The sequence below is a fragment of the Schizosaccharomyces japonicus genome, assembly GCF_000149845.2.
Source record: "Schizosaccharomyces japonicus yFS275 unplaced genomic scaffold supercont5.1, whole genome shotgun sequence".
NCBI classification, from domain to species: Eukaryota; Fungi; Ascomycota; class Schizosaccharomycetes; order Schizosaccharomycetales; family Schizosaccharomycetaceae; genus Schizosaccharomyces; species Schizosaccharomyces japonicus.
The window spans coordinates 772,254-798,107 of record NW_011627860.1 but is presented as its reverse complement, the minus strand read 5'-3'; the positions used below and the strand labels follow the sequence as shown (position 1 = coordinate 798,107).

At 49.2% G+C, this 25,854-nt stretch overlaps 11 protein-coding genes and 2 non-coding genes across 13 annotated transcripts; 6 read left to right on the top strand and 7 right to left on the bottom strand.

Annotated features, from left to right (window-relative positions):
* Nucleotides 1-132: 132 nt before the first annotated feature.
* On the bottom strand, nucleotides 133-1,689 carry SJAG_02467 (diphthine synthase Dph5). Its single transcript, XM_002173634.2, has 5 exons — nucleotides 1,260-1,689; nucleotides 1,071-1,162; nucleotides 887-1,024; nucleotides 694-825; nucleotides 133-637 (listed from the first exon to the last, which is right to left on the bottom strand). The coding sequence occupies exons 1-5, from the start codon at nucleotides 1,517-1,519 to the stop codon at nucleotides 408-410; spliced, it is 852 nt and encodes a 283-aa protein (XP_002173670.1). The 5' UTR covers nucleotides 1,520-1,689; the 3' UTR covers nucleotides 133-407.
* A 271-nt stretch (nucleotides 1,690-1,960) lies between these two features.
* SJAG_02466 (Swr1 complex subunit Swc5) lies at nucleotides 1,961-3,111 on the bottom strand. Its single transcript, XM_002173633.2, has one exon. The coding sequence runs from the start codon at nucleotides 2,849-2,851 to the stop codon at nucleotides 2,234-2,236; it is 618 nt and encodes a 205-aa protein (XP_002173669.1). The 5' UTR covers nucleotides 2,852-3,111; the 3' UTR covers nucleotides 1,961-2,233.
* SJAG_02465 (hypothetical protein) lies at nucleotides 2,859-3,212 on the top strand (the record flags this gene model as incomplete). Its single annotated transcript, XM_002173632.1, has 2 exons — nucleotides 2,859-3,007; nucleotides 3,095-3,212. The coding sequence occupies 2 exons, from the start codon at nucleotides 2,859-2,861 to the stop codon at nucleotides 3,210-3,212; spliced, it is 267 nt and encodes an 88-aa protein (XP_002173668.1).
* SJAG_02464 (2-oxoglutarate dehydrogenase) lies at nucleotides 3,070-7,127 on the bottom strand. Its single transcript, XM_002173631.2, has 2 exons — nucleotides 7,036-7,127; nucleotides 3,070-6,903 (listed from the first exon to the last, which is right to left on the bottom strand). The coding sequence occupies exon 2, from the start codon at nucleotides 6,556-6,558 to the stop codon at nucleotides 3,508-3,510; it is 3,051 nt and encodes a 1,016-aa protein (XP_002173667.1). The 5' UTR covers nucleotides 6,559-6,903; nucleotides 7,036-7,127; the 3' UTR covers nucleotides 3,070-3,507.
* Nucleotides 7,128-8,336: 1,209 nt separating this feature from the next.
* SJAG_16020 lies at nucleotides 8,337-8,429 on the top strand. Its single transcript has one exon. It is a non-coding gene; the product is annotated as a tRNA-Ser (tRNA).
* Nucleotides 8,430-8,434: 5 nt separating this feature from the next.
* On the top strand, nucleotides 8,435-8,506 carry SJAG_16019. The gene has a single exon. It is a non-coding gene; the product is annotated as a tRNA-Met (tRNA).
* Nucleotides 8,507-9,343: 837 nt separating this feature from the next.
* SJAG_02463 (sulfate transporter) lies at nucleotides 9,344-12,421 on the bottom strand. Its single transcript, XM_002173630.2, has one exon. The coding sequence runs from the start codon at nucleotides 11,969-11,971 to the stop codon at nucleotides 9,467-9,469; it is 2,505 nt and encodes an 834-aa protein (XP_002173666.1). The 5' UTR covers nucleotides 11,972-12,421; the 3' UTR covers nucleotides 9,344-9,466.
* Nucleotides 12,422-12,924: 503 nt separating this feature from the next.
* Nucleotides 12,925-14,145, top strand: SJAG_02462 (YjeF family protein). Its single transcript, XM_002173629.2, has 3 exons — nucleotides 12,925-13,023; nucleotides 13,083-13,153; nucleotides 13,216-14,145. The coding sequence occupies exons 1-3, from the start codon at nucleotides 13,009-13,011 to the stop codon at nucleotides 13,868-13,870; spliced, it is 741 nt and encodes a 246-aa protein (XP_002173665.2). The 5' UTR covers nucleotides 12,925-13,008; the 3' UTR covers nucleotides 13,871-14,145.
* SJAG_02461 (EF-1 alpha binding zinc finger protein Zpr1) lies at nucleotides 14,079-15,809 on the top strand. Its single transcript, XM_002173628.2, has one exon. It carries the CDS (start codon nucleotides 14,337-14,339, stop codon nucleotides 15,705-15,707), a length of 1,371 nt encoding a protein of 456 aa, XP_002173664.1. The 5' UTR covers nucleotides 14,079-14,336; the 3' UTR covers nucleotides 15,708-15,809.
* Nucleotides 15,810-16,110: 301 nt separating this feature from the next.
* Nucleotides 16,111-18,705, top strand: SJAG_02460 (Rad54 Rhp54; the record flags this gene model as incomplete). The annotated part of the gene is made up of 1 exon (XM_002173627.2): nucleotides 16,111-18,705. The coding sequence occupies one exon, from the start codon at nucleotides 16,111-16,113 to the stop codon at nucleotides 18,703-18,705; it is 2,595 nt and encodes an 864-aa protein (XP_002173663.2).
* Nucleotides 18,706-18,970: 265 nt separating this feature from the next.
* SJAG_02459 (hypothetical protein) lies at nucleotides 18,971-20,742 on the bottom strand (the record flags this gene model as incomplete). Its single annotated transcript, XM_002173626.2, has 1 exon — nucleotides 18,971-20,742. A coding segment is annotated over one exon (1,155 nt), but the record flags the coding sequence as incomplete, so codon positions are not given.
* A 948-nt stretch (nucleotides 20,743-21,690) lies between these two features.
* On the bottom strand, nucleotides 21,691-23,470 carry SJAG_02458 (transcription factor TFIID complex subunit A/SAGA complex subunit). The gene has a single exon (XM_002173625.2). It carries the CDS (start codon nucleotides 23,367-23,369, stop codon nucleotides 22,041-22,043), a length of 1,329 nt encoding a protein of 442 aa, XP_002173661.2. The 5' UTR covers nucleotides 23,370-23,470; the 3' UTR covers nucleotides 21,691-22,040.
* A 302-nt stretch (nucleotides 23,471-23,772) lies between these two features.
* Nucleotides 23,773-25,853, bottom strand: SJAG_02457 (ABC family iron transporter Atm1; the record flags this gene model as incomplete). The annotated part of the gene is made up of 3 exons (XM_002173624.2): nucleotides 23,773-24,371; nucleotides 24,445-24,701; nucleotides 24,772-25,853. The coding sequence occupies 3 exons, from the start codon at nucleotides 25,851-25,853 to the stop codon at nucleotides 23,773-23,775; spliced, it is 1,938 nt and encodes a 645-aa protein (XP_002173660.2).
* Between the last annotated feature and the right edge of the window lies 1 nt (nucleotide 25,854).

Here is a 25,854-nt window from a genome sequence, read left to right as displayed (position 1 = left end):
GTTTATGTATTGTATGTATGCTCACTTCATTTTGCCGGGCATTGAGTTCGGTTGTATTCAAGCATGATTCCTTTTGTTCTTTTCTTCTTCTCTCACTTTCCCTTTCATTGATCATTTTTGCATACGAACTTTCCTTCTTTACACTTTTCTACCTTCAAACAGAATTTTAGTTGCTGTGCCGGCGTGTCTCGATTCCTTTCTTTATTAAGCTTGATTTTACTTAAGTAATGTGTTAAAATAGACAATGTTTAAAAGTACTACCACAAATTCTGAAACGTGATTTATTGACTAGTATGGCGAGAGAAACTTGCATACACGCTGTGTATGAATGTTTCGGATGCCATTTATTGGCTTATAAGAGTTGAGGCCTCTATATAGGTATATGTGTTTATAAATGGGATGACTGTCTAATGAGCCAGATATTTTTTAGAAACGGTGTCAAAAGTTTCAGAATTGACGGCAAAAGCTCGCAAGAAATCAATTTCCAAATCGTGAACATTTTTACCAATGATAACCATACTGTGCAAAGGGGCACCAACATCAGTTTCGGCCAATTCTGCAAGAGTACCGGCCTTGATGGTTTGGTCATCAGAACCCAAACGAGCCACGGCGACCGCGAGAGTTTCGGGGGAGCAAACTGAAGCTTATTAGTACATACAAGAAAAGATGAATTCACTGGTGTATAAAACGTACTGCCTTCACCACGCTCTTCTTCAACTTCGAGCATCTGTTGTGCAGCCAGAGAAGCCGACATGTAACGAGGAGGCTCGTAAATCTTGCGTCCACGAGCCAAGTTTTCCCAGCTCTGTTCCTTCACTTTGATATCTGAGTGGAAAAATGTTAGAGAAAACAAATATGAGAAGGGAATTACGGATATTATACATACCGAGCAAAACAAGCGTATGGAAACCAAGTTCTGCGTTTTCCTTGATACGGTCGTAGAAACTTTGAGGACGGTAGCCATTTTCAAAGAAGACAAGACTGACAGTTTGACCGAATTTGTACAATTGCAATCCACACGCACCTTCGACAGGTTAGTAATCGTCCATACTTTTTTTTTGAAAACGCACCAATAGCATTCATAATGGAAGCATTGTGAATCAACCGCACGGGAATGTTGGACTCACGAGCACGGAGAATCAAATCCGAGTGAGTAGTTGCTCTATTAAAGGTTAATAGACATCCAATTGTATATAGATGATTTGAAGGAAATTGGAGATTTTCAATGACAACTGAAACTCCTTCCTACAGTTATTTACCCCATCGGATCACCAACAACAAGCATAGCGACATCCTTTTCTGCAGCACCGTTCAAGATTTCATCGCTACAGCTCTCGACCATTTCACGGTCTGCAAGAATTACCTCTCGACCATAAAAGCTCTCGAGTCTTTCTTTCTCAACCATCAAAATTGAAGTGTATGCCTCCAAGTAAACACGCTCACATTTTTTAACGGTCTCCAAACCGCGGACAGTGATGTCCTTTTCATCAAAAAGACCCAAACCTATCAGGTAGAACATTTTTTGCGTTGGGCGAGGGGGACGAGAGGGACGAAATAGCAAAAAGGAACACCCACAGAGATTTAAGTCGAACAAGATCGACGACGGTTGTGGAAAGAGGTTTTAAGAAGAATAACGGTAATGAAAATGTCGTTCGTTTAATAAATTATTGGGGATTAAAAGGACTGAAGATTAAAAAAATGAAAAAAAAAAAAAATAAATAAATAAATAAATTATGATCTGTATATTGGTTACCTGAGCTGTCATTCATTGATGGCTACACATTGTACTCGTTATGTTTCATTACCGAATTGTGCGTGATTCGTACGTTCAATTAATCTAGCTATATTATAAAGAAATAGTTACTTTGATTTGATACTTACTCAATCTCATACAGACATTTAGGGGTGAGTAAGAAGAAATCATGTCTCAGTAATGATTCACTTACCTATACAACCTAAATGGGAATAATCCTGTGTTTTAATATAGTTTATACGAGTATTACAAATGAAATGACTATAGCAACGACATCCGGCTTTACAATTCTCATTCAACAATTGTATCTGACAATTGCAGTTCATAATACATTTCCAAGATTCCTTCATGGAATCAAGTTGAGTTCATTTTTCTGAATAACCTGCTTGCCAAACCGTGTCTCTGTCAGACAAGCGTCTACCAACTCGCTGACAGTCATAAGCAACTCTATGAAGTACAACTGTAGACTAATTTGCCGTTCTATTTCTTCTTCAGATTCCGAAGTTGCAACTCACGAGCAATTTCGGTTTTCGCAAGAAACTCTTGACGCTCGACATAGCCATCTTTGTTCCGATGACGAAGTTCCGTCTCTATGTCATTCTTTTGAACAAATGATTTCCAGTCTTGTTGCGCTTCCTGTAAAGTGTTGAGCTTGGGCTTTTTCGTCTTGGTACCAGATGCAGATGCAGCAATTGGAGAAGGACGACGCCTCCGAAGGGGTTTTTTCGTAGGCAAACGAGAAATACTGGGTGCTGCCGATGCCTGAGATGCAGGAAGAGTCTGAGTAATCGTTTTTTCTTCCGTGGTTTTCGTCTCAACGGTTTCTACAACTTGAGCAACCGGCTCCGAAACGAGCCGGGTTTCTGCAGTCTCTTTTTTCTCCTTTAGGGGTTCCTTTTCCTTAATTGTCTTTGCTTGTTCGTCGTTCTTCGGCAATTTAGAGTCGTTCGTTGCTAGCGGTCTGCTTTCACTTTCTTCCTCACCATCGCTGTCATTTGTATCGGAAAACTCACTTTCTGACTGCTCAGTGTCTTCTAAAACAAAATCACTATCGTTTTCCTCGTCCCAATCTTCCGTGTTAAGCAGTTTTTCAATCATCTTGAATATGGAAAAAGACGAAGAGCTTCTCTCATTAAATACCTTAGCACGGATTCTGACACTTTACTTTTCACCCGAAAACAGAACCAAAATCACACCTACAGCATTGACACTGATTGCTCAGTACTTAAAGATTTACACCAAAGAGGCAGTATGGTATGTGGTCTCGTTTTGCGATTTTTTTTCGCACATAAGTTTTCTAAAATTCAAACATCAAAACAAGTATCTAACATGCTACAACAGTCGGGCGTATGAAGATAAGAAGGAAAAAATGATGACTGGCGACGATGATGAGGTTGTTCTAGAGATAGAAGATTTGGAAAACGGCGTTGCTGCGCAACTTGCCTTAGACTTTAGCTAGTTTTATTGACTCGATATCGTTAGAGCAAATATTCGAAAGTTACTAGTAGCATCATTAAAGTTTAAAAAAACTGCTATCTCTCTATGTCAATAGGGAAAGCGTCGACATGATTGTGCAAAGTATAAAAAAAAGTGGAACAGAATTCCCGCGTGCGTGAAGAACAAAAGTAAAGATCAACAAAAGGAAAAGAATGACATCGGATACCAGCAGCTAATCGGCGACAGAGGTTCACAAACAGATAGACTTTCTTCCAAAAAAAAAAAAATAAAAAACGGATGTCATCTTTTGGGAGAGTCTACTTCAGAGCCGCGTTCAAGAACTGCTCCAATTCAGCCAAATGCTGTTGCTTATTGCCTGTAGCCACACTAGCAGAAGGAGGACGTCCGGCATAACGCAAAGGAATGTCGCGACCAAGATGGCGAAGAGTAGTCAAGATGCGAGGCTCCATAAACGACCAAGCTCCAGCATTAAGTGGCTCCTCTTGACACCAAACAATCTCTTGCAAGTTGGGGTACTTTTGTAAATTCTCGGCAAATTGCTTCCAACCGAACGGGTGAAGTTGTTCAATACGGGTAAACGCAATGTCATCAATCTTAGCATCCTCACGAGCCTTAAGCAGGCTCACCCAAACTTGACCGCTGCAAACAACCAAACGCTTAATCTCTTCTGGAGCCTTAATACTCTTTCCGTGCTCAGTTTCTTCCAAAATGAGAGAGAATGCACGGTTTTCATCAAAATCTTCAAGGGTGGAACGAGCGAGAGGATGACGGAGAAGAGCCTTTGAGAAGAAAACAATCAAAGGCTTACGGAATTGACGGTGGATGTTTCTGCGAAGAGCGTGGAAGTACTGATGTGGTTTCGTGACATAAATAGCCTGCAAGTTGCAGTCTTGGTGCTGGCGTTGCAGTTTTTCTTCAGAAGGGAACTCACGGGGATCCTCGTTACAAAGTTGCAAGTATCTCTCAATACGAGCAGAAGAATGCTCAGGGCCTTGGCCATCGTAACCGTGAGGCAAAGATAACACGATACCGCTACGCTGCAGCCACTTTGTTTCACCAGCAGCAATGAATTGGTCGATGATACACTGAGCGTTGTTGGCAAAGTCACCAAACTGGGCTTCCCAAACAACCAAAGCATTAGGAGAGGAAAGCGAATAGCCATACTCGAAACCGAGGACACCAAATTCAGAAAGTGAGGAGTTACGGATAACAAAACTGGCTTGGCGAGGGCTGATGTAGTTCAGAGGAATGTAAATGCTCTCATTCGTTTGATCATGAAGAACGTCGTGTCTCTGTGAGAACGTACCACGCTCAACATCTTGTCCACTAACTCGTACATGATGTCCCTCCTCCAGCAATGTAGCAAAAGCAAGGGCCTCGGCAGTTGGCATGTCAATTTCCTTACCATTTTCAACGGATTTAAGACGGTTGTTTAAGATACGGCGCAAATTGCGATGCACATCAAAGCCCTCGGGCAATGTGTACAAGGAGCGACCGACACGCTTAAGAGTGTCAACCGAGACACCCGTTGGGTAGGAAGGAAGAATCTTAGTCATTAAGTCCTTAGGAGAAGCAAAACCGAACCAAGGATTAGAGAGCCACTCGGTATGGTCGACCTTGTAATCCTTGGAACTCTCAAAAGATTGTTGAAGAATATCCCAAACCTTCTTCTGATGGGCCTCAATATCCTGCTTGGACAGTGTCTTTTCTTCGACCAATTGCTCACTGTAGATTTTGTAGGTAGAAGGGTGCTTGGCGATCGTTTTATACATACGAGGCTGCGTGAACAAAGGTTGATCCGTTTCATTATGTCCATGACGACGATAGCAAATGATATCAATAATACAGTCGGACTTGAACGTCTTACGCCAGTCGGCGGCCAATTGACAAACAAAGGTGACGGCCTCAGTGTCGTCGCCGTTTACATGGAAAATGGGTGCCCCAATCGTCTTGGCAATGTCTGTACAATAAGGAGTAGAACGAGCGAAACGGGGATCAGTGGTGAAACCAATCTGGTTGTTCACGATGATGTGGATAGTACCACCGGTGCTGTAGCCAGGAAGAGCGTTAAGACCGAGAGTCTCGTAAACAACACCCTGGGCAGCAAAGGCAGCATCACCATGAAGCAAAACACCCATCGATTGCTCATGGGAAGCCTCATCACTGGTGTAGTGCTGTAAAGCACGAACCTTGCCCATAACAACAGGATCCTCTGCCTCCAAGTGCGACGGGTTTGCGACAAGGGACAGGTTCACACGCTTGCCAGAGGGAGTAGGACGCTCGTAGTTCATACCCAAATGATACTTTACATCACCAGAACCCTCATCCTCAGGATCTTGAGTACCTCTGAATTCGGAGAAGATAGCCTGTGCTGGTTTACGGACGACGTTGTGCAGAACATTCAAACGACCACGATGAGGCATACCGATGACGATGTTTGAGATACCCTGATCGACAGAGCGGTCGATAAGCGCCTTCATACCGGGAACCAGGGCTTCACAGCCTTCAAGACCAAAACGTTTGTCATTAGGAAATTTTTGTGCCAAGAAGCGCTCGAATGAATCAGACCAAGTTAAGCGGTCAAAAATCATTTTCTTTTCTTCCACCGTGTAACTGTAAGGAGAAGGGATTTCCACGCGTTCGCGCAGCCAGTTACATTTTTCACGAGAGGCAATGTGAATGTACTCAAGAGCAAAGCTGCCGCAGTAAATACGCTCACACTCGTGAATAATATCCTTAAGTTTCAGAGTATCGCGACCATTGCGGCAAAAGCGAGGAAGAATACCGGGACCCAAAGTAAACTCACGCTCTAAATCTTTCTTAGAAAATCCATAATGCTCCAAAGTAAGTTCGGAGGGACGGGTTTTGGGGATGTTGATACCCAGAGGATCGAGTCGAGCCATCAAATGTCCACGAGACTGGTAGGCACGCACTAAAAGCTGAACTTTGAGGTGATCAGCAATATATGAGCTACTTGACTCAGCAGACCCATTCACTTTTGGACTCAATGCCGCGTTAATGGCATTGATATCATGCATGGTAGCAATGGAAGGTGGAGGCTGAAAGGCCTGGGCAGCAGGCACAGATCCATTTTCCATGTTCTTAAAGTAAGCTTGCCAAGAGACATGGACGCTTGTAGGATCACGTTTCCACGCATCGTACATTTGATCCACATAGTTGGCAGTGGCTCCAGAAAGGAACTGGTCGTTTTCCACAGGAGCCGTAGCGTATGACCGAACCACTCTTGCAGCTGGGTGAGTTGAACGAGCGACTGCTTTCCGGATAGCGGGCTGTGCCAAGTGCTTATGACACTGGGAAAACATCGAGAGACGTGTAAATTGAGACATGGTGACGAAGGAGTAATACTCGATACCGGCAAAACGTAAAAGTAAAACGAGAATTGAGTGTGTGTGTGTGCCCCTATTTATAGCAGTTTGACTTGTTTCAAACTGAGAGACTTAAGACTAAGTGAGCCAGGCAATTGACTCTTCGTTAACTTATCCTTAAGCGCAGGCACAGACAGACCTTGGGTGTCTTTAAAACCGATAACTAATGAAAGTTGTCCAGCCTGAAAATTAATGGACTAATAAAATAGAATGTCCGACTGGAGAAAGGACTAACGGTAGTCCAAGAAGGAGAATAAAAAATTCAGCAGAAAGTGTTCGTTTGTAACGAACGAATAAAGCTAGGAACTAAAACTCATTCGGTTAATACGTGTTCGTAGGCGGTAAATTAAAAAAGCATCCGAGCTGTCTTAAAGCGCGTCGATCGTCGCAAACGATTTTCCAGTCGAAACAGCAGCCAGTAGGAGGAATCACACGTACCTGCGACAAAAAGAACAGTATTCACTGTACTCTGCTATTTCGAGTGCAAAAAGTCAACGCACCGTGTAGTTGGTCGTTGGCAAGCAGTGAAGGGACGAAACAAGGTTATTTAGCCCATGCTCGCATTCGGTCGCGGCGGCTCGGGCGCAAATGACGTAATTGAAAGGGCTAGACTTTTTTTCAAGCGAGACAAGCGAAAAGACAGTCGTTCTTACTGAATTCACATTTGTTGTCCTGATGAACGCTCCCTTAAGCATGTGCAGATCCCGTCGCGTTTTCTTCGCGGTTCTCCGCTTAAACGTCCCTTGGAATTTCTGACTATTTTCAAAGTTCTAGACTTAGCGTTGTCAGCCGAAGGTCGGCGCATATTATCGAAGCCTGAAATAAGAATTTCCCCACTATGAGTCGTATCGCGAAGGTAAAAAAATTGTAAGAACATGAATACGAGTGGATATGAGCATCGTAAAAGAATGCTTTTGATGAATAAAGCATGCCGAAAGAAGTATTTGGTATGTGTAATTTTTCCTTATTCATGTTGACAAGACTTGCCTGTGTGTACGGTCGGTCGGGGACCGGCATTTGGCGCATTTAGGCGCCGAAAAAATCGGCTTTTTATTTGATTGGCTGGTTGGTATCTTGCCGAAAGATGGTTATTTTCTATCACAAGTTTGTACGATTGGAGGTTTTTTACCGGGGCTCGGCGATTGGCTGTTCGTGTTGAAGCGCGTATATCACCTTCACATGATATGACGTGGGACGCGTATGAAGGGAATAAGTAAACAATTATGGAGAAAACAGCATTTTAGGCGATCGCTGTTAATGCGGAATATCAGTTACTGGTAAGTGTTGTAAGGCCATTTTCCGAAGCCGAGTTCTTTATAATTGTCTTTTTTGACTCGGTAAAACTGGGTTTTAAGGGTTATGCATGGTTGATAGGTAATTCTGCGTTATGGAGTATGTTCCGACAGGATAGATAGTTTCAGCCCTGTACCTGTCTTTGCCAAGGTGTAGCGTTGTCAGATGTTATTGAGTCGTATCAGCAGTGAATGCGTAACCGGTGTTCATGGAGTCATTTGCGTGCAATTGCACAAAACTGCATGTTATGATATGACATGCGTTTCTATTAGACCAATATCTTACATAGTGTATTATTATCAAACACGTGTATTCAGAAGGCAATGTTTCCGCTGTAAGAGATAGTCGTCTGTACCGTCAACTGTACTATCTCGCTGCATAATATGCAACTTTGTGAGTTTTTTTTATTTCTACATGTATGTCACGTTTTAGAATTTTTCAAGAAAGTCACTATGTCCGAGCGGTTAAGGAGTTAGACTTGAATTCGTTCAGGCATCTAATGGGCTATGCCCGCGCAGGTTCAAGTCCTGCTGGTGACGGTCTGTGCGAGGTAGGAGAGTGGAACTCCGACGGGCTCATAACCCGTAGGTCCCAGGATCGAAACCTGGCCTCGCAACTTTTTGCTGCAGCGGGGAGGATTGACAATATGAGGGAGTTGTGTGTCTATTTTTGCTTCTTAAGGAGTTGAATGGATTTTAAAGTGCATTTAATATAAGTCGGTAGAAGCAGCAAGTACTAATAAGCGTCAAGATTACCGTTTATTACGATTTTTAAAAATGACATTGACTATTTTTTGTAAGCACTAATATAGAGTTTGAGATAAGCGAAATGTTATTATGCAAATGCAGTTGTGTTGCTTAGAAATTGACGACTGTCTGCTTTAGTACGTACTGAAAATGGTCGATGCTTTGTTTATAAACGATATTACTTATTGCATTTGGAGGGAGACAAATTATTTCTCATATTGAGCCCGGCTGTTCGCACAATTCTCATTCATTCTCCTACATACATGTGGTGCCAACACACAGCTGAAAACGAGGCTTTTCGTCACAGTTGACGGAGTAAGACAATGAAAAGTCTTCTTCTAAAAAGTTTCCTTTTGACGACACAATTCGCAAGTCTGAAACCTTAAATGTGAGTATGCGACAAAAGAATTCAGCATGTCTGTTGCATGTTCTTGAACTATACTGTTTAATAAAGACGCTGAAATTGTATGCCGCATATACAAAAAGAGCTGTTCTGCCTAATCCAGTTATTATAGAAAATACTTGAGTCCTGGCAGACAATGGACAACGAGTAATTATACGGATTGCTTTGGTTAAAGCCACAGGAAGTTATAATGACTGCGTTCCGTGAAAGCCAAACGATATGCTTTTTCGGCTGCTGTGTCCTTAATGAAAGCACTGCCCGCCGTATGCATTCTCCAAAGCGCTTACATACATACACACCATGATTACTGATACAATGCTGAACTTTGAATATCATAACTAAGGGAAAAGGTGAAATGGAACATGGATAATAATAACAAACGGACAAAAAGAAATAATTAGACTAAGGTGAAAACATCAAAACCACCTCAATTAGTTTGTTCTTCTTGTGAAGTGTAATTAGAGGCAACGATTCCCCGGTGAAGGCAATCGATTACAGCACTCGTAACGTCAACATGAAAGAAAGGGTACTCGGTGGAGATAACAGGATAGTAATGGGTTTCCATTACTCCTCCTGGAGCCTTCTTAGAGTAAGTTGTGGTAATATCGTACTCCGAGTCCCCATCCGATGCAGGCGTATCAATTTCTTCTTCCTCATCAAAACCTCCGGGGCGATATGTGGATCTGTAGGGCATATGAAGAACATCAGAAGGAAGGTCTTCCAAATCCCGCAAAGGTGCAGCACTTCCAACTTCAATAGCGCGTGACTTGAGAAGAGTGTCATCTTGTGCCTTACCAAAACCAACTGCCACAAGAGACCGTTTAATCCAAGGGTTAGATATATCTGTAAAGTGGAATTCAACTTCTCCACCAGCGTAAATCTCAAGCTCTTTACGGGTATCCACTAAAGCCTGAACACCGGTTGTGTCGATATGATTGACCGCACTAAAGTCAAGGATCACCGCTTTCAGAATAGGTCTCGTGTCCAAGGCTGGATCGATTTTTTTGGAAGCCTTTTCGTAATCATTCCAGGGACGGTCACCCTTTCTGGCGTAACGATGATTGTTGAGTCGCCGAGTCACCTCTTTCGCCTTTGAAACAAGCATATCGTTGACGTGACCGGCATTTGGATAAGTGAAACTCTCTTGCAAGCGGAAGATAAGCAAGCCACGAGGTGGGGCTTCAACAGTTACATTGGGATTCAAGCCTTTCTGGTCGAGGGGAACAAAGACTTCACGCACAAGCTCCACGGCATTGTCATCAACGTACTTGTTTGCAATACGCAGTTGTCCGAGGAAGGAACCAGCAGGCTTGGCAATACGGAACAAAAGCAGTGCGGCGGACAAGCACACAGCAGCGTAAATTCCATTCTCAATAGACGAAAACACGGAGACGAGAACAGCCGCGAAGAAAATCATGGCCTCCAAGGGCTGCACTCTCCAAAACTGCTTCATCTGACTCCATTTCGCAATGAGATCACCGACAGCGTGGATAATGACGGCGGAAAGGATGGCATTAGGAATGAACTTGAACGCACCCGTCAAGCAGTAAAGAGCCATGATAACAACGCCAGCCGTCCAAATACCTGCCAAAGGCGTGCGGACACCGGACTTGGCCTTGATGGCAGAGCGCGAGAAGGAACCCGTAGCGGGGTATGCGTTGAAGAACATACCAACCAAGTTAGTAGCACCAATTGCAATAAGCTCCTGGTCGGGAATAATCTTGTAGTCATTGACACGACCGAAAGACTTTGCGATGGAAATGTGCTCGAGCAGCAGGACGATTACCGAAACAGGTAACTCGCCGGCGAGATCGGAAACAAGCTTGCTTGATACTTTGGGGACACCGATGTGCTGGAAACCGCGAGGAACGGTTCCCAGGACAGAAATAGGCGGATTGTCCATGCGATTTCTGCAAATTCCATATGAAATGAGAGTACCGACAATGATTACCATTCCACTGCGAAGTACGTGAATAAGGAAGGTATAACGACTGTAACGTGGATAACGCGCTCCAAGCTTCTGGCAGAGGAAACGGATGGCATAAAGAACGAACAGTGAAACCAAACCGAAGGCGGCATCCAGTTTTGTGTGGGGCAGGTTTTTAAAGGTATTAATGACGACTTTGTAAGTGGCATCCTGAGTGTGAACACGCTTTTTGTAGCCCATTAAAGCAGGTATTTGGCCCGAAATGATGTTGAGAGCTGAGCCAGTCGTGAAACCTGACACAGCCGGTACGGGAATAAACTCAATAATGAAACCAAGACGCAGAAGGCCAATAATGAAGGTGATCGCACCTGTGAGCATTGCAAGGGCCGTTGCAATCTCTGGAGCAGTGTGATTGGGATCTTTGGACTGTACGGCGGTAATGACTTTGCTGGTGACGAGACTCATAACGGCGACGGGGCCAATGGACACATCCTTCGACGTGGCAAAGAACGAGTACATTGCAACACCGACGAAGGACGAATACAGACCATATTCAGCGGGAAGACCGGCGACGTTTGCGTAGGACATACTCTGGGGCACAATGACCGTACCCACTGTGAGACCGGCGATCATGTCGCCAACGAGCCAGTCGACATTGTAGTTAGGGAGCCAATTGATGATAGGGAACAGCGACCGAAGATAGCTGACAAACCGATGCTTGAAGTCGTGAGTGACATGCTCCCTGACCCAGTCCTTCATAGTAGGCAACTCGTCAACATATTCGACTTCGCCGCTAACTTCTTCCACCACGGGATGAGTCGAGGTGTGAATATCAGCGTTCGACGACTTTCCCGACTTGGTCAAGTCGCTCTTGGATATTGTCGGGGCGGCATCATTGCTCGCATTGTAATCGCTGGTGGACTTGTCTGCACCAAACTCTTCGTCCGGTTTGCTAGACTTGTTGCGCCAACCTTTCCCTGACAAAAAGGAGCTGTTAAAACGCATATTTATAGGCACTCGTATGAACTAGCGCAGCTTCGCGAATCTCTTTGTATGTTCCGTGAGTTGTACAGCACAAGGGATGAACAATTGAGACGAATTCGGCGTTCAATTATTGTTGTGAGAAGCTTCTACTTTTCTGGCTGGAGCAAAGCAATTCCTTTTCTCTTATTTCTTTGTCAATGTATTTCCGAACCCCCTACAATGAACAAATTCCGTTCTAATGACAATAAAGAATGAGCGTGATCTTGCTTCCGAAACGGATAATTATGTTTTTTTTTTGTGGAATCCTTAACACACGGAGACCCCTTAAAAAGGACCGGAGTTTCTGTTTCAATTCGGTTTCAATTGACCTGTTCTTCGGTGATGGTTCTTGAGGATCCGAAAAATACAAGCTGCTGCACTACTGGGAATTAGCTCCCATGCAGTGGCTTTTTATGTATTGCCCGTCTGGAAGACGAGCTCACCGAGCACGCACCATCAAGTGGTGATGACGCGATATTTGATGTCGTATACAGCAGGCGAAAGAGAGCAATTCTTGCTGTCGTTTTTTTGTTGTGATGATTGGTCGTTTATGAGGAGGATTGCGAATAGCCTTTTAATAAAAGTAACATTAACACTGATATAGTCAAATCATGGATCAGATAAATAGGCTGAGTTAAGGAGAGTGTTGGCAAATTCTGATTCGTTTTCACGACACATATACGACCACGGCGCGCTGTTTCTGCTTCAGTAGTTCGCCCGAATCCTTCTGTTTCTTGGCGTGCTGCTGTTTCTCTGCTCTCTGGCCATTCTGGCTGGCTGCTTACGTGACCACAGAATTCGCCATCCCGCAAAATTTCCGCCCATCAGAAAGGCGTTGGCTATCTAAGGTTAAATAAGGTTTGTGTTATGCGACACGCAGCGCTCGCAAATGACATCATGGAGTGATTACATAAACATGTCGTCATGCATGGGACAGCACCTCACGCGGGGAAATTACAAGTCTAGGCAGACGGACATGCAACTTCACCTACCAACTGCCAACTACCACAGTGAATTGAATGATGTCTGTTTCGGTAAGAGAAGGCAACAAACGGGCCTGCATGCTGTTGTTTGCTAACATTGAGAATGATAGTGCGTTTCCGCCGCAATTGCCGCCGCAATTGACGCTGATTTAATGTTCATCGGCGCGTTCTCCATTGATCAGTACGGAACACTCGTGCTTCACCACTGAGTCATCGTCCGTTGAGCTGTTTTCTGACGTTTAGATTGATGGAGCTTGCAGGTCTCTCCGTATCACAGGCCGTTTTCCGAGAGTATCCCGTGAAAACACACACTAATGTGCTAGTGTGCTGCGGCCCTGGAAACAACGGGGGTGATGGTCTAGTCGCTGCTCGCCATTTGTGGCAGTATGGCTACAAGCCTGTTGTCTACTATCCAAAGCCGACGCCGAAAGATCTCTACCAACGTTTATGTCAGCAATTGCGGGATCTGAATGTTCCCGTGTACACGAAACACGAAGATTCCGACTTTCGGCATCTGCTCACATCCTCTAGTCTCGTTGTAGACGCCTTGTTCGGATTTAGTTTCAAGGGTCCTCTGCGTGCGCCGTTCGACAGCATTCTCGAAGCCATTATAGGTTCCAAGTTGCCAGTGCTTTCGGTAGACGCCCCGTCGTCTTGGGACATTGACAAGGGACCCGATCACGAAGGCCCATGCAAGGGATTTATGCCATCGGTGCTTATTTCACTCACTGCTCCAAAGCCTTGTAGCTTGTTCTTTAGGAATAAGCATTACCTCGGTGGCCGCTTTGTGAGCAAGGCTTTGCTCAACAAGTACCATCTCGTGCTGCCTCCTTATCCTGGCATGGATCAGATCGTTGACATAACAGGCTCTAAACTGGAGACGGAGGAGAGTGCTTAACCGCAGCGAATGTGGACCACAAGCTGAGACCCTATCTTGAGGAATTTGTATTAGGAGCGAGCATCTGGTAGGATCTTCGGGAATGGTCTCCAGATTTCTTTTGACTACTACAGTTCAGTTCAGTTCAGTTCAGTTCAATGCAATGAAACGACACGATCTATGTCCTACGAACAAACGACTTGCTTACGCCCACCTCCTGCTCCCCACCATCTCCACTCTTCTACAGCCTTCCCATTCCTTCCTGCTTACTCGGAGGCAACAAACTCACCACCATATAAACCAGATTTTTTCTTACAGGGCAGCACAACGTTTTTCCTTCCCACTGACAGTGTTCACAAACGAGAAGCTGTGTTCTTTTAATCAGTGAGGCTATTAACGAACTTAAATCCGTGGACCAATTAAAAACTTTTCCTGGTCTTTTCTTCTTCACTTTTCCAAAATTCAGTCTAAAAGAAAGTTTGACGATATGAGCGAACCTAAGGACACCGTGTTCCAGGACATCGGTGCTTCTGCTGCTCAAGCTACCGCCTCTGAAGATGCAAGCGAGAATCCCGTTAGAGAGGTGGATTCTATGTGTATGAAATGCCAAAAAACGGGCAAGACAAAGCTGTTGCTGACGGTGATTCCTTACTTCCGTGAGGTTGTCCTTATGTCTTTTGAATGTCCTCACTGCGGCTTTAAGAATGCTGAAATCCAGCATGCTGAGACTATCCAACCAGAAGGTAGTATCATTACTTTTAAGGTTCAGAATAAGAACGACCTTGACCGCCGCGTGGTCAAGAGTACGGAGGCCGTGGTTAAGATTCCAGAGGTCCAATTGGAGATCCCCGGCCGTCTGAGCCAGCTTACGACCATCGAGGGTATCATTACCCAAGTCATTACCGATTTAAGCAATGACCAAGAGGAGCGCAAGCAAAAGCTTCCCGAGGTGTATGAACAAATCAACACCTTTATTCAAAAACTGTCCTCCTTGTTGGAGGGCAACACTCCCTTCACATTCGTGCTGGATGACATGACCGGCAACAGCTGGGTTGAGATGAAGCCCGGTGAGGACAAGGACAATTGGATGCAAGGCAAGTACTTCCGTTCGGCTGCCCAGAACGAGCACTTGGGACTCGTTGACACGAACGGTGCTTCCGTTTCCGGCAACGATGCCATCACTGCTGGCGAGCTGAACAACGAGGTTGATCCCAGCGAGGTGCAGACCTTCCACGCCGCTTGTCCCTCTTGTCGTCACATGTGTGACACCCATATGAAGATGGTTGACATCCCCCATTTCAAGGAGGTTGTTATCATGTCTACCACCTGTGACGCTTGCGGTTTCAAGTCGAACGAAGTAAAGACGGGTGGTGCCATCCCTCCGAAGGGTCGTCGCATCACGCTCAAGGTTCTTGACGCTGAAGACTTGACGCGTGACATTCTCAAGTCTGAGACCTGTGCTCTTAGTATTCCCGAGCTTGGTCTTGACTTGCATCCCGGTACCTTGGGTGGTCGGTTCACCACCGTTGAAGGTATTTTGGCTCAAGTTCACGATGAGCTGTACGGTCGTGTTTACTCGAAGGAGAGTGATTCCATGACGGAAGAGCAGAAACAAAACTGGCAGTCTTTCCTTGACAACCTTCAGGCCGCTCGTGAAGGTCGTTTCCCCATCACCGTGAAGCTTGATGATCCTTTGGCACAAAGTTACCTTCAGAACTTCTATGCTCCCGACCCTGATCCAAACATGACCGTCGAGGACTATGAGCGTACGTTTGAAATGAACGAGGAGCTCGGTTTGAACGACATGAAGACCGAAAATTACGAAAAGCCTGAGGAGCAATCGACTTCTCAAAACTAAGGGGATGGAAGAAGCCTATCGTGAGCTTCTTGTTTAATTGTTGTTTTTTGTATAAGTAGAGAGGGGAGGTTTTAAATAAAAGTCGGTTTGGTAAGAAGACAATTGAGATGGGAAACGACGCTTGAGAGAACAGTTTAGAAACATTCCATTTACTGTACGAGGCCTAGCATTCGTAGAAGGCTCTTGTAAGTGTTGTGCATAGTGTCGGTACGTCTTTCGTTCCGACTCCTTAACTTGTTAATTAGATTTGGGTCTCCAGACGCGTCTACCCTCTGCCATCATCAATTCCAGAAAGGTGAAATAAACGGGAATTGTTGCTTTTGAAGCAATATAAACCGTGTCTTTAAGCTCCTATATCAATCGGCCAACGTTTTCTGCTTCCATCTTTGACGAAACGGTTCGAATGAGCGAAGAAACGTTAACAAACCATGAAAGTATAATTAAGAAACCAGACAAGCAGCCTAACATTCACGCAATTCAAAATCAAAAGGAAAACGCGCACCAAAAACTATTTAAAAAGTTCAAATGCCCATCATTGGCCGTCTCTGGTGCGAGAAAGGAGCTGCAGCTTCGCAAACGTCGTCGAGTTAATTACACAGAAGTCGATGTCGATGCAGCCGTCGACTCGACGAAAGATGGCACATATGTGATGGAAGAACGGCAAGGGCTCGCTACTTTGAAGGAAATGAACAAAATCATACTTAGTAAGCAGCCGAAAGACCCTGCACTTGTTATTAAGAAAAAGTTTACGATACCAAAACCGGCAAAAGGACACGAAGACTTGGTTCGTTATTGTCACAATCGGCCGCCTCCCTCTTTGGGTATGAAAAAGCGTATAGATTTTGTACCTAGGCCGCTGTACGATCCTGCTGACGAGTTTGCAATTGTGCTATACGATCCTACAACCGACGCAAACGAAGAGATTCCCGACTTGCATCAAGAGTTACTGAAGAAAAAAGAAGAGGAAAACGCAAAACGAAAGAAAAGGAAGCATAGCCGTGTGGAGCCCGAAGTGGAAGAAGAGGCGACACATGCTCCTGAGGAAGGCAACGCTGAATCGGTGTCGACGGAAGCAGACGCTTCCAAAGCTGCGGCGGACGACAAATCCTCACTTCGACGGAAAAATCGCAGCCTACGCGATTTACTCGGCATCACGAAAGAGAAGCCTCCTCCTCCGCCAGTGGCCGTGGTGATTGACCCCAGACTTGCGCGCATTCTTCGTCCCCATCAAATTGAAGGTGTCAAGTTCCTGTATAAATGTGTCACCGGCAGAATTGACAAGGTCGCAAACGGATGCATTATGGCTGACGAAATGGGTTTGGGCAAAACATTGCAGTGCATCGCTCTTTTGTGGACCCTTTTAAAGCAATCTCCTTTAGGCGGAAAACCCACCATCGAGAAGGCCATCATTACATGCCCATCATCACTCGTTAAAAACTGGGCGAATGAGTTAGTGAAATGGTTGGGGAAGGATGCCGTTACTCCTTTCATCGTGGATGGAAAAAGCACAAAGCAGGAGCTGATAGAAGCTCTTCTGCAATGGGCACACGTCCGGGGCCGACAGATTACGAGACCCGTGTTAATTGTGAGTTACGAGACACTCCGAAGCTATGTGGAGTACCTAAAAGGTGCTGAGGTTGGTTTGCTGCTTTGCGACGAAGGCCATCGGCTGAAGAACAGTGAATCACTGACTTTTACGGCGCTCAACAGCTTGGACGTCCGGCGTCGAGTCATTCTTTCGGGAACACCCATTCAAAATGATCTGAGTGAGTACTTTTCGTTGCTGAATTTTGCGAATCCAGGCTTGTTAGGCTCTCGACAAGACTTTCGCAAGAACTACGAAATCCCCATTCTGCGTGGCCGAGACGCAGATGGTTCGGAGAAGGACAAGGAGCTGGGTGATGCAAAGCTCGCCGAGCTGTCAAGCATTGTGAACCGCTTCATCATTCGGCGTACGAACGATATCCTGTCCAAATACCTGCCCGTCAAGTATGAGCATGTTGTTTTCTGCAACCTCTCAGAATTTCAGACGGCGCTGTACAGTTACTTTATTACTTCACCAGAAATCCGAAAAATCTTGCGCGGTGCAGGCAGTCAGCCTCTGAAAGCCATTGGCATTCTTAAGAAATTATGCAACCATCCCGACTTGTTGCACATTACAGAGGACTTTGAAGGATGCGAGAAGCTGTTTCCTCAGGGATTTGTGCCGAAGGAACACCGGGGTCGCGATCGACACGTGGATTCATCGTTGTCGGGTAAAATGCTTGTGCTGGAGCGAATGCTGTATCGCATCAAAAAAGAGACAGACGACAAGATTGTTCTCATTAGCAACTACACGTCTACGCTAGACCTGTTTGAGCAGGTATGCCGAACACGCGGTTACAAGGCACTGCGCTTGGACGGAACGATGAACGTATCCAAGCGTCAACGGCTGGTGGACGAGTTTAACGATCCGGAAAAGGACGCGTTTGTGTTTTTGTTGTCGTCGAAAGCCGGTGGATGTGGTATCAATCTCATTGGCGCCAACCGGCTAATTCTGTTTGATCCCGACTGGAATCCAGCGGCCGATCAGCAGGCACTGGCTCGTGTTTGGCGTGATGGCCAGAAGAAGGATTGCTTTGTGTATCGGTTTATCGCTACGGGAACCATTGAGGAAAAGATCTTCCAGCGACAATCACACAAGCAGTCGCTGTCATCGTGTGTTGTCGACGAAGCGCAGGATGTCGAGCGGCATTTCTCGCTGGACAATCTGCGCCAGCTGTTCCAGTACAACCCGAACACCGTCTGCGACACCCACGAGACGTACAAGTGTCGGCGGTGCAAGAATGGACGCCAGTTTATTTCGAGGCGCCTGCGTTACTGTACGGGGCGACACGAGCACATGGAACCATTTTTACGAATCCCCATTTGGACAAGATCGAGGACCCCATTTACTCAAGCAGGAAGTGTGGAAAGAAGGGAGGTGAGTATGGTATTCCAGTTTACAAGTCGCATTTAGGGAGGGAGCGAGGGGGAGCGAGGAGAAAACCCGAGGAGAAAACGAGGAGGAGAGACGTTTTCTCGAGCTCGTTTTTCGAGCTCGTTTCTCCTCCAGAACCTAAAGACATTTTTTCTCGTTCTCTTCCTTCCTCTTCTCCTTCCTCTCCTCCCTCATGTCCCTCTTCCATGTCCCTCTCTCCTCCCCCATCATCGCTCTCCCTCAATGAAACCGCTTCACTCCTCTTCCTCTTCCTCCCCCTCCCCCGTCCCCTCTTCGCTGCCGCTTGATGAATAATGAATATATTAATAAAAAAAAAGTTTTAATAAAATAATAATAATAATTAAGTCCACAAAATTAGCAATGTTTGTTTATAATATAGGTTCGATGACATAACAATCATCATGTTTTCAATGAAAAGTCCAAGAAGACAAAAAGGTTGGACAATGCCTTGGCATATAAATAGGGGAGACGGACAAGGGCCGCTCCGTGATTTTGTTTTAAGAGGGGGATGGGCAGGAAATGGTTTCTGCGTGCCATCATTTCTGCGCAAGCAAGGACGGCGGATGCAGTGGGCAGTAGTAGTAGTAGTAGTAGTAGTAATAAAAAAGTGATGCAGTGGATAGAACAGCAAAGAACAGTGAGTAGCAGAAACAAGTCATGATGAGAGAGAGAGAGAGAGAGAGAGAAAGAGTATGTCGTCGTCCACACACATCCAAGAGATTTTACTGTCCCAATGTCGGCTCACGTCGACGCTTGACTTTACACACAGCAGGAACATTTTTACCAAAGGGGGAGAGTGAGAGGGAGGGAGTGAGAGAGAGACTGAGACTGAGAAAGAGAAAAAAAGAAACAGACTTCACTCTCAGCATTCATTCCCTACCTCGTCGCCCACTCGCTACCTTACAACCCACGCATAAACGGTCTCGCATGAGGACACCCCAGTCCCAGCGACTTTCGCGACATCAGATTTGGATTCGAAGCGCAAAAGAGACACGGGGTGTTGAGGGAATGCTTGCGACGACAGAGCTCACGACGGGTGCGCTCCTCGGTTGTGAGCAGGTCTTGCAGACTGCTGGGGAGATACTCTTCTTCGCAGACGTCGACGGGAGCATCGTTGCCGACGGTCCAGGAAGAGAGTTTGAAGGGAGGAGGCGAGAAGGGCTGTTCGGAGAGCATGAGAGAGGTGCAGGGACTGGCGAGCGTGGGCGTGAAGCGGGAGAAGGGCCGGACGAGGGTGGGAGTCGTAGCCATGTAGCTGTTACTGAGCGTCGATGTGTCAATGGACGAGGCAAAGTAGTCGAGGGCGGGCTGGCCGGAAGAGAAGAACGAGGGCTGCTCGTCTGAGTCGGAGAAGGTGATCTCCTCGTCGGGGGGAAAGATGAAGTCGTCTTCTTTGACGCAGAAACTGGCGGGGGAACGGACGAGGGGGGTAGACTGAAGGGCTGCGGCGGCGGTTGCACCGGGACCAGCAGAGGGCGTAAATGGAGCATCATCCACAGCGTCTGCTGCAACAGCAGACGCTGTGGTCTTGACAGGCGTCGTAGGAGGTGAAACGGAGAGAGCCGGGGCGATGACGGGCGCAGCTGCAGCTGCAGCGGCAGGAGGGACATTGACATTGACGGTGCCATTGCCATTGACATTAACGTTAGCACTCGACGCCGTTGTCGACACCGTTGTCGTCGTCGACCCGCTCTTCTCAGCACTACCGTCTGCTGCTGCTGCTGCCGCCGCCGTCTTCACCTTGATCGTCTTCACCGGGCGACCGCGGACACTGAGAGCGATGCCCACGTTTACGCTACTGACGCTAGAACTACTGGAATGCGTGCTGGCAGCACGGCGGGCGGTCGAACTGGAGCGGCTCACCGCAGAGGAACTGGACCGGCTGGCAACGGCACTGCTGCTGGGCGTGGAGCCGGCGTTCGAGCTGCTGGCATTGCCGCCGCTGCCGCTGTTGCCGGCCGCACCGCTGCTGGTCTTCTTGGCCTTTGGATGCAGCAGCGCGCACTTGGCGCCGAACTTGCAGTTTCCCTTGACAAAGTACGGGCACACGGGCTTCTGGATCTCCTTCACCAAGTAGTGCCCAAACTTGCAGTTCTCGCCGGCAGAGCAGCAGCCCTTCTGGAAGAAGCGGCATGGGACAAGCTTGAGGCCTGGAGCTGGGCGGTTAGCATGGCGCAGAGTGGTGGCTGGCAGGGGACGTGCCTTTTTCAGAGCCAGCGAGGGCTGGGCGAGGGCCGGCATCAGCTGGGCGAGCTGTGGGCCGTTTGACGCCGGAGGAGCGACGTGCACTGGCTTTGGGCTTGGGTTTGCGCTCCATGAGAGGAAGGCAGAGGAAGGGGAGAGGGAGAGAGAGAGAGAGAAAGGGAAGAGGAGGAGGAGGAGGACGCAGAGGGTGGACATGAAATCGTAGCGCGCACGTGAGCAAGCAGCGTCAGCAGAGCGAGCGATGCTGTGCAAGCGGAGCGGGCGCGCCGGAGAGCAGGTGACGCGCAGGGCGCGCCCAGGACGAGCCGGAGGCAGATGAGGTGCGCGAGGGCGAGGGGAGCGCCCAGCAGCGCCCAGCGGTGGCTCGTTTTGGGCGGCTTTGGTGAGTTTGGTGAGCGAGCGAGCGCGAGCGGTGGGCAAGCGAGGGTGTGCGAGGGTGTGCGAGCGTACGCGAGGACAGCCGAGCGCAGCCGACGAGTAGCGTTTGGTAGCGTCCGGTAGCCTCCTGTAGCGTCGAGTAGTTTCGGTTGTGCGAGGATGTGCTCGCTTGCGCGAGCACACCCTCGCTTACCTTCGCTAATCTGCGCGTGACTGCCACAGCGCCTCTATAAAGCAGGAGGGGCGGTGCTGCGCTCCCCAGCTACTCAAAGGCCGGCGGGACGTGCACCGCGATGTAGCGCAGCGCAGCGGAGCGTAACGCAATGCAGCGCGCGCGAGCGCGGGCCTGGATGACCGCCGGTCACTCTAATAGCTGCGAGGGACGCGGAAGCGCTGCCTGGGCCGAGCGGCGGCACTGCGGGTGGGCCGCGGCGAGGACCGGGCGGACATTTCGGATAGCGATGCGGAGAAGCTCGCTGGAGTGAGATAGCGAGGTTTAATGAAATGCGTCAATCAGAGTTAGTGAGGGTTAGCGAGGGGGAGGGGAGGGCGGAGAGGGAGCAGGGACGGCGGTCGAGCGCTCGGAGGGCGGTCGGGTGCTGAGGGGAGAGCGAGCTGGTGCTGAGGGGAGAGCGAGCTGGTGCAGGTGCTGAGGCGCCGTAGCTGGCGGCGCCCGCGCGCGCGCGCACAGATGACACCGCCCGCTGAAGCTGCCTCGCTGGCGCTCTGCAGCTTCGGCTCTGCAGCTTCAGCTTCGCTTCGCCGCTTCATTAATCCTTGTTCAAACTCTTCGCTGTCGCTACCGCGCTCTGCTTCTGCTGATAACTGCCCGTGGGCCCCGTCTTCCGCACGCTCTTCACCACGTCGTCGCTCGCATACCCCGGCAGCCGGATGTTCCAGTTGCGCTCGAGATGCAGCTGCACGTCCTTCACATCCAGCGTGTCCGACTTGCGGTGCTTGGCCAGCCGGCACGCAAAGCTCGTCACCGTCTCCACAAACTCGTCGGCCACCTCCAGCAGCAGCTCCTCCACGTCCGGCTCCAGCCGCTCGTCGGGGTCGATCTGCTGCAGCAGCTCCTGGAGCTTGCGCTTCGACAGCAGACGAGTCCCGCTGTCGAGCTCGTAGTGCGGCGCCCGCGCGAGGCCCGGCGTGCTCAGTCCAATGCTGCCTGAAGCGTAGCCGCCCGTCAGCGTCGCTCGTCCGGGCGGCAGCGAGAACGGCGTGGGCGACTTGAGCTCCATCTTCCCGTTCACGGCTGCGGCGGCCGCCATGCTTCCAGGCTGGCCCGGCTTGTCCATGCCGCTCGCCATCGCCGCCTTCTGCGCGGCGCCCAGGTGCGCCATCGCTGCTGCGTTTCCCGGCGAGACGCTGCTCTCGGCCATGCCGCTGCTGGCACCGACGCTGCTGGCATGGGCTGCAGAGGCGGCCTCGTGGCTGCTGCCGGCGCTTGCGCCGCCAGCAGCTCCGGCCGCCTCGTGGCCGTCAGCGGTGCCGGGCTTCGTCTCGTGCGCAAACTGCTTGTTCTGGATCTGCTGGATGGACCGGATCCCGTTCGCAATCGCCGCCGTGTACTGCGTGATCTTCGTCACCAGCTCGGCCTCCTGCTTCATCAGCGCGTCCTTCGTCACCGCGTCCAGGCTATCGTTCGTGGCCAGCTCGTGCTTGATGCGGGCGAGCTTCTCCTTCATTTCGTTCAGATACGTCTGGGCCGTCTGCAGCTGTCTGTGCCGCGCAATGAGCAGCGTGTGCTCCTGCGGCGTCAGCGGGGGCCGGCTTCGAGTGGCCGTCTGCTCGGGCACGGCGCCGCGCTGGGCCAGCCCGGCGTTCGCCTGCAGCTGCTGCAGGATCTGCTGGTTCGGCAGCTGCCCCGACTGCGCTTGGGCCTGCAGCTGCTGCCTGATCGTCTGGGCGTGCAGCAGGTAGACGCGGCCCTGCGGCGTGTTGATGCCCACGTTCTGCGCGAGCTGCTGGTACATCGACATCGTGCTGAGCAGCGACGTGAACTGGTTCGTCCGCTGCTGGTTGTACTGCTGCGCGCTCACCTGTCCGTTGGCCGCCCGCTGGACGGGCGTCCCGGGCACTGAATGGTTCCCGTTCATTTTTGTGTGTTGCAGAGGGAGAGAGGGTGGTGTGGGCGACGACGTGGGCGGCGACGTGGAGGACGTGGACAACGTGGACAACGTGGACGACGAAGGAGGCCACGTGGGAGACTAGTGTGGCGGCGATGTGGGGAGTGGAGGGATGTGGGAGGGTGTAGGCGAGTGTGGGGAATGGTGGGGTGCGGTGGGATACGGTGGGGTGCAATGAGATACAGTGGGGGCCTCTCTGAGAATATGCAGGAAACGAGGAATGCAACGAGGAATGACTATTCGTTCCTGCGGATGGCATTGGTTAAATCATTCATAACAAACTAGTTCTATAGCCGGGCAAGAAGCGCGCGCCGGAATGGCGCTGGGATGGCGCTGAGGTGATGACCAAGTGGGTGCAACGGCAAGCAACAGCTTACGCCGTTGCTTGCCGTTTGCCCTGCTCGCCATCCTGGTCGGCCTGTGCTTCCCACATCTCCCGGTAAATCCCCCCTCTCGCGAGCAGCTCTGCATGGGTTCCCTGCTCGGCCACTCGCCCGTCCTTCATAACGAAAATAAGATCACAGTCGAGAATCGTCCGCAGCCGGTGCGCAATAAAGATGCTCGTCTTCCGGCTCTCCTGCAGGAGCCAGTTGATGTTGTTCAGCAAGTCTCGCTCCGTCGTCGTGTCAAGGGCGGACGTGGCTTCGTCGAAGAAACAGATCTCCGGGTTCTTCAGCAGCAAACGTGATATGGCGATCCGTTGCTTTTCGCCGCCAGACAGCATCAGGCCCCGCTCACCAACCATGGTCTCGTAGCCGTCCGGGAACCGCTGGATGATATGGTCAATGCGCGCCCGTCTCGCTGCATCGATGACTTCTTCCTGGGTCGCCGACGGCCGACCGTAACCAATGTTCGCTCCAATGGTGTCGTTGAACAGCGGCGTGTCCTGCGGCACAATGCCAATCGCCCGGCGCAACGTCGATAACCGCATACGCTTCACTTCTTGTCCGTCGATCAGAATCCGGCCACCGTCTGCGTCGTAGAAACGGAACAGCAGTCGCAGAATCGTCGACTTTCCGCATCCGCTCGGACCCACAAAGGCTACCTTCGAGCCGGCTGGGATGGTAAAGGTGCAGTCGCGCAAGATGGGCCGCGACTTGTGGTAGCTGAAGTTCACGTTTTCGAAGCGAATCTCTCCGCCTTGCAGCTTCAACGGCGGCGCCGCCGGCTCCTCTCGGATGCCTACGTTTACACGCATGAGCCGAGAACAGGTTCTCCATGTCGGTTGAACGAACTGGGCGCATTTCTCGATACACTGACCCCCGAGGAAGTTCAGCGGAAAATGGACAGCTGGAAGACGAGCTGGTTGATCATGACCAAATCACCCACTGTCAAGTTGCCCCGAGACAATGCCCTTGCAGCCCCCATGTACATCATCGCCGTCAGCGCCGTTGAGAAGATGATGTTTTGACCAGAGTTCAAAAACGCCAGTGAAGAGGCGACTCGGATACTCGCTTTTTCGTAGGCACTCAAGTGTTTGTTGAACCGTTGCGACTCAAACCCCTCGTTGTTGAATGCCTTCACGGCCTCGACATTGATTAACGAGTCGATGGCCACGGTCGCAGCCTCGTTGTCTGCCTGATTCGCTTGCCGCCGGAAGCGTGTCCGCCAGGATGTTGTTTTTATCGTAAACACCGAGTACGTTCCCATGGTCAGGGCCGTTAGCAGTGCAAACGGAGCGCCATACTTGTATGTGAGAATGCTGCACACCATGCCTATTTCGAGCGTGATGGGGATGATGTGCAGGACCATGGACGACAGCACGAAGCTGATACCCTTTGTGCCACGATCCATGGCTCGAGTCACTTGTCCTGTTTGTTTCTTCAGGTGGAAATTCATGTCGAGTCGAAGAAGATGGTCAAAGATGTTGCGAGAGACATTTCGAATGGCGTTTTGCGACACCGTTGCAAACACACTGTTTCGGATTTCTTGGAACACGGTTGAGAAGACGCGTGCCAAACCGTAGCCTAGCACAACCGCTCCCGCCGTCGACCAAACCGGTCCGAGCTGGCCGACGACGGCCTTGTCCATCGTGTCGACGATGGACTTGAAGTAGAATGGCACTTGAACATTGAACACTTTGGCGCCCAGCAACAGAACGAGAGCACTCACCACTCGAATCTTGATGCCTCGCTGGTTTTTCGGCCAGACATACTGCATCATATTTTTCACAATTCCCCATTCCGACTGCTTTTCTGGTGCCAAAGAGCCGAGTCCTTCTGGAACGACGGAGCTTTTCTTCGACTTTGTGGTCGTTTTCGTTGTTGACTGTTCGGGGTCTTGTTTTTTTGTTTTCGGAGCATTCGAGTGAAACCGAGACAATTGTATAGACAGCAGCAGTTTATTTGGCGAGAGGCGGTTTCCATATCCAGACCAAAGTGTTCGACAAGGCCCTTGATACGCAAAACCGGCGCGCTTGCACGGAAGAAGTAGCCTGCTGCTTACGAGCCTCATT